The 13,105-nt window shown below is 31.0% G+C and overlaps 1 protein-coding gene across 3 annotated transcripts in view; it reads left to right on the forward strand.

Annotated features, from left to right (window-relative positions):
• The window catches only part of NIPBL (NIPBL cohesin loading factor), a 187,243-nt gene that overhangs the window by 79,849 nt on the left and 94,289 nt on the right, over nucleotides 1–13,105 (forward strand). For all 3 annotated transcript variants that reach the window (XM_045848349.1, XM_045848348.1, XM_045848350.1), the window contains exons 3-7: nucleotides 1,155–1,320; nucleotides 3,320–3,447; nucleotides 6,325–6,424; nucleotides 6,986–7,137; nucleotides 12,825–12,985. In XM_045848349.1, the coding sequence (XP_045704305.1) occupies nucleotides 1,155–1,320; nucleotides 3,320–3,447; nucleotides 6,325–6,424; nucleotides 6,986–7,137; nucleotides 12,825–12,985 (707 nt within the window). The remainder of the gene's footprint in view (nucleotides 1–1,154; nucleotides 1,321–3,319; nucleotides 3,448–6,324; nucleotides 6,425–6,985; nucleotides 7,138–12,824; nucleotides 12,986–13,105) is intronic.

A 13,105-nucleotide genomic window follows, 5' to 3' on the forward strand; every position in this document is an offset into this window, starting at 1 on the left:
TGGGTGGCATTATGCAGGACTTAGGGCTTTAAAATAAAGGAGCTATGAGAAAATAACCTCAAGAAATGTTTTTATTTATGTTCAATATTCCCCAAATAGTATTTTTCTGTGAATTTACACTTGGTTCTTGCAGGGGTAAAATAGATGACCATAGCTTTGAGGTTTGGAAAGTAGCAAGCTAATTTATGTAGTCTGAGATAACAAGTAGCTGGTAAGGTTAGGATAACTGAGGTAAGAACACTTTTAAAACTGTGTTTAGTTTTATCACATCGTTAAGATAGGTGAAGCATGAACTCCTATAACCTATAGGAGTGCAAAATCAGATACAGTACCAGGGGTTTCTTTTTATTTGTCCTCCCATTGTCTCTGCAAGTAGTAATTTGTTTCCAGGACTTTTATTAATAAAAAACTTATTACCAATTGGGGCTGAGTAGCACAATAGTAATATTTGTAGGGGATTAGAAATTAAACCAAAACCAAAGACATTTTAGTTAACTTTCTTAACTTTTACTTTAGGCAAATGATCAAATTTACATTTTGTGAAGAGACATTAAATAGTTGAATTTAAACTACTGTAAAACATTTACTATGTGTTCTTTTGTTTTCTGTTTAGAATAGAGTGAAGAAAGGCGAGAACTATTTAGGAATTTATAACTTAAAGCAAAAAACCTTAGATATTTTTCCTCCAGAGTCCTATTCTATGAATCTTTTCCTGCTAAAGTGAGCTATATATGTTTGTATATACTTCAGTTTTTAAGAAACATGGTACTTGTCTGTCTGGTGGAGAGTCAGGTATTATTTATTTAAGTGAGTGTATTAGTGATTCTGATGAATCTTATAAGCAAAAATAAATGAGATTAACTAATGTAGTCTCAATTTTTGGAAGTTACTTAGTTTTAGCCTTACCTTTTTGGCCATTAATTTTATTTATTAAATTAATAAAAACTTAAGACATGAAAAATCAATATGAATATGAAGGGAACTGAGTTTTATTCTCAAAGAGTAGTATAATCTATTGTGGTCTGAGTGATGATTTGGAAGTTTTGTAGAGTTAATTGATATTGGTAACTTATTTTTAATTCCAAAACATATAAAGCACTAAGAGACTTACTACAGTCACTCAATTTCTAATAATCTGATTTTATTTCAAATAGTCCTGAACCAGCTGCCTCTTCCATCCCCTTTACCTGCTACAACTACAAAGAGCCTCCTTTTTAATGCACGAATAGCAGAAGAGGTGAATTGCCTTTTGGCCTGTAGGGATGAAAATTTGGTTTCACAGCTTGTCCATAGCCTCAACCAGGTATCAACAGATCACATGTAAGTACAATATAAAATAAAGTAAAAAGTTTCGTTCTTACAAAGAGAATCAGTATTCCTGGTTTTACTTTTTATTTCAAAAAAATTAGATGTGTGGTTTATTTTTAAAGTATATTAATATCCAAGTGAGAATATGGCCTCCTGGGATGAAATATTAATGAGATTTAAATAGGCTATAGTTACTTTGAGACAACAGTTTTGACTCATGTTCTGTGAAGATTTTTTTCGATAGTTTTGGAATAATCTTGAGATATCCATCATGATGGATCTGTGCAGAGGTCTTGAAGGTATCTTTCTTTTTCCTGGTATTTAGTTAGAGTGGTTAGAATTCCCAGCCATTAGGGATGGTGCTGCTGCTAGCTTTATTTGGACATGCTATTCATGGGAAGTATAAAACAACTCAAAAGACTTAACTCCATGGAAGGCTACTACAGATATAAACCTAAATTATATAGTTTATTTATAAATTTTTTGCACATAAGTATACTTTTTAATTTTTTACTTTTTTACTGCAAAAGAAGTACATACAATATCTTAACAGCACAAAGTAATCCTAAATTATTTTTTAAAAAGTTAGATCTCTCACCCTGTCTCTCTACATTCCACTATACAGTAGTACTCATGTGTCTTCCTATCATTTAATTTTTTTTAGATTTAAATATTCATTATTTACAGAAATGAGGAAGACTCATTATAATGGAGAAGTCCCTGCCATTAGATGCAGTACATACTTTTGAGCCATTTATAATGCTGATGGCTGATGTGAAATACTGAATGTGAATTTGCTGATGGGAAAACTGAGATATTAGTTAAAATCAAAAGGAAGTATAATACTAATATTTTGTCACTCCAGAAATTCAATAATGTCTAAATATTGCATCATTTGTTATGCCCATGCAAGCTTAACAGTTTTTATCAAACATTTTAAGAGATTAACAGAATGGTACATACACAGTTATGATTTATAGTATGGAGAGTTACTTTAAGGTTTCATTCAGAAATTGAATCTTATCATTGGACACCATCTTTATAAGTCTTTCTTATATTTATTGAGTTGAACAGTGACATGTAGTATGTACATTTTAAGTACTGCCTGTATTTAATTTTATCATTGATCTTCTATAGTTATGAATTTAATTTACTTCTTACTCTCAGGTTTATTGGAAATTGTGACTATGGCCCTGGCCATGTAGCTTAGAACATTGTCCTTATCTGCCAAGGCCACAGGTTCAGTCCCCAGTCAGGGCACATACAAGAATCAGCCAATGAATGCAGTTGCATAAACAAGTGGAACAAATTGATCATTGTTTTTCTCTCCCTTCCCCCCATCTTTCCCACTTCCTTCCCATCCCTCTCCCCTCCCTCCCCTCTCTTTCACTTCCTCTCTCTCTCTCTTAAAAAAATGTGACTATTCTTAACCACTTTCTTTGGATTTTTTTCTTCCTCATGACTTTATTCAAGGAAAAATATAAGATGGTAAATTACATAACCTCTGGGTCTCATCTTAACTAATGTGGCATTAGTATTTCATTCAAAGGACATTCTCATATTCAGATGTAAAGGAGAAAATATATTCCAAGCCCAAACATCAGCTTCTATGCATAATTATCACTTCTGTACCCTTCTATTATTTTGAATAATTTAGAGTAGGCTCTGCTTTCTACTTTGACACTGATGTGAACATTCTTAAATAAGCTCATAGTATCATAAAATATGTTTTGGGCTTTTTTTGTGTGTGTTTAAAATAAAATGGGGGGAAAAGTTGTTCTTGGAAAAATTCTCCTGTTGTTTTTCATAAGTCTGTTTCTTCTAGGATAGCACCTTTGAAAATCCATCAAATTGTTAAACACACTTGTATGATTTGTTTTTATACCATGTCTTCTTGTTTCTCTGCCTCAGCCTTTTCTGAAATTTACTGGTGAATTACTATCTAATGTAGAGTAGGAGATTCTTAACCAATCACTGTTTTAATTTTTGATATTTATTTTTTCAATGTCAGAGAATTGAAAGATAATCTTGGCAGTGATGATCCAGAAGGCGACATACCAGTCTTGTTGCAGGCCGTCCTGGCAAGGAGTCCTAATGTTTTCAGGGAGAAAAGTATGCAGAACAAATATGTACAAAGTGGTGAGATTTACAATAATTGAATTTTGTATAATATTTATATGAATTCATATCAGAACTTGTTTAACATGTATTAATTAAATTGAAGGGTCTCCTTTAACAAGCTAACCTATCATATATGAATACTGCATTGATACCCTGAATCGAGCCAAGAACAGGAATGAAACTAAATGGATACTAATATATTTGCAGTTTATTTTTTTGTATTTACAGTTTGATATGAAACTAAATTTTTTGAAAATCAGGCAAAGTTTAAAGTGTATTTTGTTAGATATTTCAGAATGTGTTAGTTTACTCAATCAAAGAGCTTTAGGAATTTTTCAATTTTAAAAAATTATATAATTGATATGGAAGAAGTGTTTTCATTAATCAAACAATAAGAATATTTGCAGAGCTTTTTAACATGCAGTACATGTATAAATAATTATATCAGATATTAGTTTCGTTATTGATGGTGACTACATTTATGGCTATATAATAAGTAAATGGGTTATTGCTTCTGTTGCCGTAGCAATAGAAAAATGGGTTTATAATAAATTATTAAGGATAAACTTACTCATAATATGTATTATAAAAGTCATAGAAATACGGTGTCCAACAAAGGTAGCATTTTTGTGTGGTGTAGGAGCATCTATGAGTTAGGAGCATTGTTCAACCTAAAGCTTACTGAATTTTTCAAGCCCGAATCCTTTGCAAGGCTCTCAAGATTAAAATAGAGGACAACTTCTGAAGGTTTAATTTACTGCATTGATTAATCATATTAAAAATATTGCCAGATTTATTGGAAACACCTCCATGAAGCTCCTCATTCCATCTCCCAGTTTTGTGTTGTTTTTTAATAATATTTTTTGTTGTTGATTTTGTGAATTGTATGTGGATTGTTTTTTTAAAACAATTGCATGTTTTACTATTCATTACTCAAAAGAGAATCACCTCTGCCCAACCCACCTTTAAGCAGATTCAGGGCAAGACTATGTCTTCACTAGAACTAATAAGCTAGATTGCAGTAATAGGAGACATCTGAATTTTGAAAGGGAAACAAGAATTATACTTGTTTTGAAAGAAGGTTGGAATGAAAGACAATATGGGGAGATTGTTGGATTGAAGATAGACTGATAGGTTAGGAGTATGTAGTATAGGATAATGTGAATAAGTGATTGGATAAAGGAAGTCTTCCAAAGCTATTTATACTACATTTTGGTAACTTGTATTTTTTAAACATTTAATTTGGGTAGTAAATCACTGTACTAAAAAAGTTTTTAGTAGAGTAATTTACCTTTCAGTCACATATTTTGTGTTCTGTACTACACATATAGTTTAATCCAAAATGTTGTTAGATTCATTTTTTATTTTTTATTGTTATTCTATTACAGTTGTCCTTTATCCTACTTTGTAAAAACATAAACTAGCATTTAAAACTTAATAGCATGTTGTGATTTTTTTCTAACCATTTTTCAAGTGATAATCGACTTTAAAATTTTAAAAGGTGATTCTTTTAAGTGTAAATGTGAGTTGCATGGAGAAATTTTAGTAATACACAAATCATTTTATTTATACTTCTTTGTAATTTTGAGATAATCAGAAAGAACTATGAGAATTTCATTGTTTCTTTTATGTATAAAATTATTGCTTTCAAACTAGTAATTCCAGCTTGTCCCAGTGATGACTGTTAATTCAGGATTTTTTTAAGCTCCCACCTTATGGAATATTGCCATCTCTGTTTTAAAAAGTTCATTAACAATATTCATAGTAATTTAATTATTAAGCTATGGAAGACATAATTTAGTATTGAACTTGAGTTGGAATAGAAAGCTCAAAAGTTGAAATTTAGACTGTATGCAAAGGAAAACACGTTAGTATTACTGGTAACTTTGAGGTGATTTTGAGCCCTCATCTCATTCAACTGCTATCAGAGAGCTAGAATCCCTCCTGTAGTATTCTTGGCAAATGATCATGTAGTTTTCTGTTCGAATGTTTCTGGTGAAAGGCACTTTTCATGTCAATAGCAGAATATGAAATTTGGGAATATAATATGATGCTTGAAGTTCCCAAAAAGATTGGCTTATGCATATCATAGGAAAGTTCAGGGTTAATCATAGGTTTTATCTTTGATTTTAAAATGCCTAAATAAATGAATTTTTCTTATCTCCTATATAACAAAATGCCATCTGTATAACAGTTGAGGGAACAATGTGTAGCTTGAAAAAGAAATGTGAGAATCTGAAATCTACCCCCAGATTTTCTCTCATGAATCAAATATTTATTTAATCCTTAATATTTTGCAAAGAATTATTGTGGAAGAAAGAATAGGAGCATTCTATTTTGCATAAAAAGACTTTCAGATGGGTTGCAGCTGCTTAAACTTTTGGCCCCTAAATAAAGAACTTTTAAAAAACATAGGTCTGAAGTAAAAAATAATGATTTAAAAAAAGAAAACTACTTTTGAATCACAATGAAATGAATAGTATTGTGAAATAAAGCTCCTAAAGATGCGAGATGTATGTAATAAAGTATTCCACTTAATTGAAAACCACGCAGAGGCCTACTATAGAAGGAAGAGTGAGTAGTACTTGATCGGGGGTAAAGCAAGTTCTGAAAGTTCTTTTATAAGTCTAAATGTTAGGACTTTAAAGAAAGCAAGTAAAATTTTTTAAAAATTTTGATCTCTATATCTGCTCCTAGATTAGTTATGTAGTAAAAGGATATTTTAATCAAATTGGTTGAACTTGAACTTTACAGTTTCTGCATTTTGCTCTTCAAACAGGTTAAAAAAAACAAAAAACAGAGCTTTTGAATGTTTATGAAAGAACAGTTGATTTAAATAATTGAAAAAAAACAAAAGAAATTAATATGTTTACCATTTTTGTGTGTGGTTTTTAGGAATGATGATGTCTCAATATAAACTTTCTCAGAATTCCATGCACAGTAGTCCTGCATCTTCCAATTATCAACAAACCACTATCTCACATAGCCCCTCCAGGTAATACATTTATTATTTGATTAAGTGTTCTTTTCTGTGGTTCATATACTTGTGAATATACAGAGTGTACGTACATATAGGTAATGGTGAATTATATGTAGTTAAGAAGTGACAGTGCTTACTTTAGTCTTAAATAGTAACCCGTGTGAACATTTACCTTATATGTGTAAATGCTCCAATGTATGGATTGAAGTATCTATCATTTTAGTAACTTAATTTCATTTCATACAGACAGAAGAATGTGTTAATATAACCAGTGTGTTTGAGATAAGAAAATGTATAGAGTAGAATTTGGGCAACATGGTTTTATATAACTTAAACAGATGGATACTTCCCTGCAAGTAAAATAGATGAATTATCCCAGTTTTTATAAACCGTTTAGTGTAACTCTTAGATTATGATTTGTGAATGATTTTATATATCTGACTTTTTCAGATTTTTTCTGTTTACGTAGATTTTAATTTAAATAAATTAGAATTTGTAGAATTTTATGGCAGTGAAATTTTAAGGAATAGCCTATTTATTTTATTTCCTAATATTTATTTTGATTTTGCCTTTTAGCCGGTTTGTGCCACCACAGACAAGCTCTGGGAACAGATTTATGCCACAACAAAATAGCCCAGTGCCTAGTCCATATGCCCCACAAAGCCCTGCAGGATACATGCCATACTCCCATCCATCAAGTTATACGACACATCCACAGATGCAGCAAGGTAAGAAAGTTGGTTGTTTACTTAAAGGGAATACCTAGTATTCTAAGCAAATTCATTTCTTTCTTTTAGAATTTTTAAAACACAAGGTAAAATACTATACTGTATACTTGTCAACAAACATTTCTTTTAAGACATGGCTTAAGTTATTTAAAAAACATGTTACATTTATCATTTGGCAGGTAAAAGTATCAGTGTGATTTTGACTCTTTGGATTAGGTTTCTATACAACTGACTATCTAGTTCTGAAATAAGGAACTGCTTTTTAATTGTGCTTTCTTCCTACGGTGGCACTAAGTCAAAAGAAATTACATTTTAATTGGTAAATATATATAGTATGAAGATTTTACTATAAAGTAGATACAGTATAAATAGAAGAAAATTAATCTTAGATGTAAAAATTTCTGGGATTAGGTTACTAGTTCTCAGTTGAAGGCAAATGTTGATAGTTGATTTTTAAGGTTACATTTTGCTTGGGATGCTTTAAATGGCTACTAAATGATTTATTATTAATATAAATTTATTTATAAATTTATAAATAAATGTACTTTATGGGGGAAATTTTAAAAAGTGTGAAATATAATACAACAAATATCTGTGTTTTTGTCTCCCATCATTAACAGCAAATTTTTATCATTTGCAGTCAGGCATTAGTTTCTACGTATATTTTTATTTTTTATTAAACCTGAAGTCAAAACTTCATTTATAAACTTTCTAACTATAAGCTTTTAACTTAGTCATCTCTCAAGACAGGCAACTTCTGTCTTCCCAAAGTCAGCGAATGACATTACTAGGTTGAAACTGTTTCATACATTAACACAAAGAAAAACTAGTAGGCAGATCACACATTTGGAGTGGATACCTTCAAAATTATAAAATTTAATGGGAGTGCTAAACACAAGTATGTACGTATGTGTAGATTCTAATACTAGTGAAATAGTACATTATGGCACACATAGTTACAAGGAACATTTTAAATATAATTAATAGGGGGACACATTTGTTGCTTATGGAAATGTCCACATATACATCAGTATGTGTAGGAAAGAACATAGGTTTTTATTCTAAATACTATTGTTTTTTAACAAAATAAAACCAGCTTTTTCAGAAAAATACATTGAATTCACAAAATCAAAGGAGAAATGTAGTTTGGGGGCCTGTTCAATATTGTATCATTTCTTGGAAATTCTCAGACACCTGAACTAAAAATGTAACTCAGTGATTAGCCCCACTCCGATATAAAAATTATTATAAATAGGAAAATTTATTGTGGTAAGGAGCAAATGGATGGGTATATAGGACAGAAAAGAATCCAGAATGAGGCAAATATATATATGGGAATTTAGGGTATGTGAAAGGTAACATGTAAAACACTTTTTCAACTTTATATTACAAAAAATTTAACCATGCCGAAAAGTTGAAAGATGAGCACAATAAATCTCTTCACCAACAAACATCATAACTCTGCCCTTAAGTACATCTGCTAAAAAGAAGGAAATTATCCTATGTAAACACCAACTGTCATTATTTACCCTAAAATTATTAAGAATATCTGTAGTATTATCTAATATCTAGTCTGCATTCAGTTTTCACCCATTGTCCCAACTATGTCATTCATAACCTTTCCTCTTTTCAAAGCATGGTCTAATTTAGTTTCTCACACATTGGGTTTGACTCGTACATCTTTTTTCCTCACAACAGTGATTTTTGGGGGGTTTTTTGAGTTTGTGCTCCTTTTGTTGTAGAATATCTCATGTTCTAGACTTCACTCTTTCCTCATAGTGTTACTTAATTTGCTCATATATTCCTTATATTTCCTATGGACTAGAAGTTATCTTTAAAAGCTTTATTAGTTTCTAGTTACATATTTTTGGCAAGACTACTAGATAAGTAAATAAATAATGTGCACTTCATATTGCATCACATCAGAAGGCACATAATATCGTGTGGTCCCGGTATTAATGGTGTTTAGGTGGTGACCACTTTGTTTAAGTACATTATTTTTACTCTTTGCAGTTAGCAAGTAATCTGAAGGGGAATATTTTGAGATCGTGTAAATATCCTGTCCCTATTACTCTTTTACCTAAAGAGTTTAATGTCCAATGATTCTCATCAGTTCTCAAACCGGTCATAGGAAAATGGTGATTTTTTTTTTAATTGTCGTTCTCAGGATGGCATTTTTAAATCAGTATATAAGAAGAGATTGTTTAGTAAATCATGTTGGATTGATTGGCTAGGCATTTGGAAATTTTTAGTTGGATTCCTAGGTCATCTTGAGTATAAATGTTCTAGATAGGGGAAGTATTCACCTGTTTGTATTTTAAGTAGTGAAATTATAAGACAAAAGCATGGGTGAGTTTTTGATAATTACTTAAGAGTTGAGAAGGCCTTATTTATAAACAGACTTAAAACCTGGATTCTAAAAATGGAAAATAAAACGATTTAATTATAAATTTGTGTGTAAGAGGAGAGAACATAAATAAGGACAAGTAAATATGGAGAAAAGCATTTTTAAAATGTATTACAATCACAAAGTATTGATTTTTAATATATCAGCATCTTAAAAAGATTGATAAAAAATAGACAAAAGTAAACTAAAGAAGTAAACACATAATTTGCTATAAAAGAAAAGCAAATTGGATACAGAAAGGTTACATACATGATCATTTGGTCAACCTGTCTCACAATTAAAGAGGTGTGGATGAAAGTTAAAATGGAATACCATTTTGTATCTTATCAGATTAGTAAATACCTTATAGATTTATGATACCTAGAATCAACAAGTGTACAGGGAAAATTGAACTCACAGTCTTCATAGAAGTATAAATTGGTATAACCTTTTTTAGAGAACAGTTTGACAATATCTACATAATTTAAAATGTATGTACCTCCTTCTGTAGTTCAAAATCCAACTCCTTTAAAAGGAGGCCGGGGGGGATAAAACTATGCCCAGGCAGTTTTATCACAAGTTCTAGCAAGTATTTAAGGAAGAGATGTTCTAATCATAAAACATTCCAGCCATCATCTAGGAACATGGAAACAAAATTTCTAACTATTACCAAACCAAATGAATACTGTTATCAACATGTGTGATAAAATTGGATGTATATGAGAAATACATGGATTGGTTAATATTAGAAAATTAATTCAGATTAAGGAGATGGGGATCCTGTGAGCCTCTTACTAAGTGCTAAAAGAGCATTAAAAAAAAATTGAACTTCCAGCCCTGGCTGGGTTGCTCACTTAGTTAGAGTACCATCCCAACATGCCAGGGTTGTGTGTTCTTTCCTCTGTCAAGGCACATACAAGAATCAAGCAATGAATGCGTAAGTGAGTGGTGTAAGAAATCGATGTTTTTGTCTCTCATCACTCCATCAATCAGTAAAATTTAACTTCCATTTATGGTTTTTAAAAGTTTTTCACTGAATAGACTAGGACAGCCTTATTCTGGCAGCCTTTTTCCTGATAAGGGCTATTTTACTAATGATGAAAAATTAGACACATTTTTCTTGAAATCCAGGATAGAATATGAGTGCTTATAATCATCACTTTTATTTAGTGTGTGACTTACTTTACTAGTTAGTGAGTGTCTTAGTCAATATAAAAAGATGAGCATAAAAATATATATACAATTATTGGTAAAGAAGAGATGAAAAGTATTATTTTCAGTTGATACAGTTATCTTCATAGAAAAATCTAAGAGAAGCTACAAACAAGATAATAGAATTAATAAAAGCACTCCACACAGTTACTGGATACAAGATCATAATAATGAACTGAATTGCATTTTTATAAGCCTAAAATAAGTGGTTTTAAATATACTCTTAAAATATTAACAGTTTCAAAGAAAAGCATAAGAAACCTAGGAGTATTTTTTTGTGTGTGGAGAAAATCATAAAACTTTAAATAGAGATATTTTTAAAAACCTAAGAAAGGAAAGAGTTATGCCACTTCACAGGTAGAGGGGGACAGATGGGAATTTTTTTCAAATCTATAAACTTAATACCATATTAATAAAAGTTCCTAGCAGGGTTTTTATGCAGTTTAAGCTTCTTCTAGGAATTCATGTGAAAAAATAAAAATTCGAGAATAGGCAAGATACGTTTGAAATGTAATGGGATGTACCTCAATCTAATAGGAATCAAGATTTATTATAATACTGCTCCAGGCATGGAAAAGAAGAATATGGTGAAGTGGAAATTCATAAAGAGGTCTTGGAACATAACCATGAACAAATGGAACTTGATCCATATGGTATTATATCTTAATGGAGAAAGGGTGGTTTCTGAGACAGTTACCTATATGGAAAAAAGGAAAATTGGGATTCCTGTCTCATACTACTCTTAAAAATAAATTTTATGTGCATTAAAGATCAAATATGAAAAAACAAAACTTTAAAACTTTAAAAGAAAATATAGGAAACTACCTTTTTGTGATTTTCTCTTGATGAGGGAATCCAAATGGCCAATACATATGAAAAGATGCTTGGTTTAGCTTTTAATCCAGGTCACAAATATAAGTAACAGTCAAGAGACATTTCCGATTCTCAGATACAAAAATTGTTGGCAAGGATACAGGACAGTAAGAACTGGTAGTATAAGACAAAACTGTCCTATACTATCTGTCCTGTACTACCAGTGGAGTACAAATAGACATAAGTAATTTGGCAAGCTATTTGTTAATATTTGGCAGGGTTTCAAAATTGACATATCCAACAGTTTCACTTCTTAATACATTCGTAACCCAAAAAAAAATCTTATGCAAGAATATGCATTACAGCAAAAAGCTATCTAAACATGTAACATAAGAATAGATAAATTGTGTGCATTTATTCAGCAGAATATGTTTTTCAAATAAATGAATTTATCACTACATGTATAAAAATAGATAAATTTCAAAATAATATTGGATTTAAATGCAAGCTAGAGAAGACTATACACCATTTACATAAAGTCAATGCACAAAACAACACCAAGTATTTAGGAATATATTCACAGCAAAGGTGTAAAGATACAGGTAGAGTGAACTCTAAAATACAGTGTTAATTTTAGGGAGTAACTGAAAGGAAATAGAGGAGAAGAATGTGCTAATGTATGGAAAGCTTCAATCATATCTAATGTTTTACTTCATTTTTCGGAGTAATGCACCGTTAGGCCATTTATCCATTGTGTGAACATCAAGAGTATGTTATAGGAACCTAGGTGATGTAGCCTACTATATATACCTAAGCTTTGTGGTATAACCTATTGCTCTAGGCTACAGACTGGTACAGCATGTTACTGTACTGAATACTGTTGGCAACTGTAACATGGTAGTAAATAGGGTTTGTTTATACCAATATCACCACAAACAAGTAAATAATGCTTTGCACCATAACATTATGGTGTCCACAACATTACGATGTCACTAGGTGATAGGAATTTTTCAGCTCCATTATCTTATGAGACCATCATCATATATGCTGTTCATTGTTTACTAAAACGTCATTATGCCACATGACTGTGATCCGAATGACATGTAACACAGTGTTAAGATTTGATCAAGCTCTGGATAGTTAGTACATGAGTGCTAGTTATATTATTCTCTTAATTTTTGTATGCTTAAAATATTTCTTGTGAATAATTATTGTCCTCTAAGAATTTTAACAGTTTATTTTTATAAAGCTTTTTTTTAATTCTTATTAATTTCAGCATCGGTATCAAGTCCCATTGTTGCAGGTGGTTTGAGAAACCTACATGATAATAAAGTTTCTGGTCCGTTGTCTGGCAGTTCAGCTAATCATCATGCTGATAATCCTAGACATGGCTCAAGTGATGACTACCTACACATGGTGCACAGGCTAAGTAGTGACGTATGTAATATATTAGTTGTCATTAAGGTAATAAAATAGTTCTAATATTTGTCTCATAACCTAGTATTTTAATTCCATAAAGGATATCTGTTTGTCAAGAATTATACTGGGTCTGAGAAA

This window comes from Phyllostomus hastatus, unplaced genomic scaffold, assembly GCF_019186645.2.
Source record: "Phyllostomus hastatus isolate PE091 unplaced genomic scaffold, TTU_PhHast_1.1 phas_contig_58, whole genome shotgun sequence".
In the NCBI taxonomy this organism is placed as follows: domain Eukaryota; kingdom Metazoa; phylum Chordata; class Mammalia; order Chiroptera; family Phyllostomidae; genus Phyllostomus; species Phyllostomus hastatus.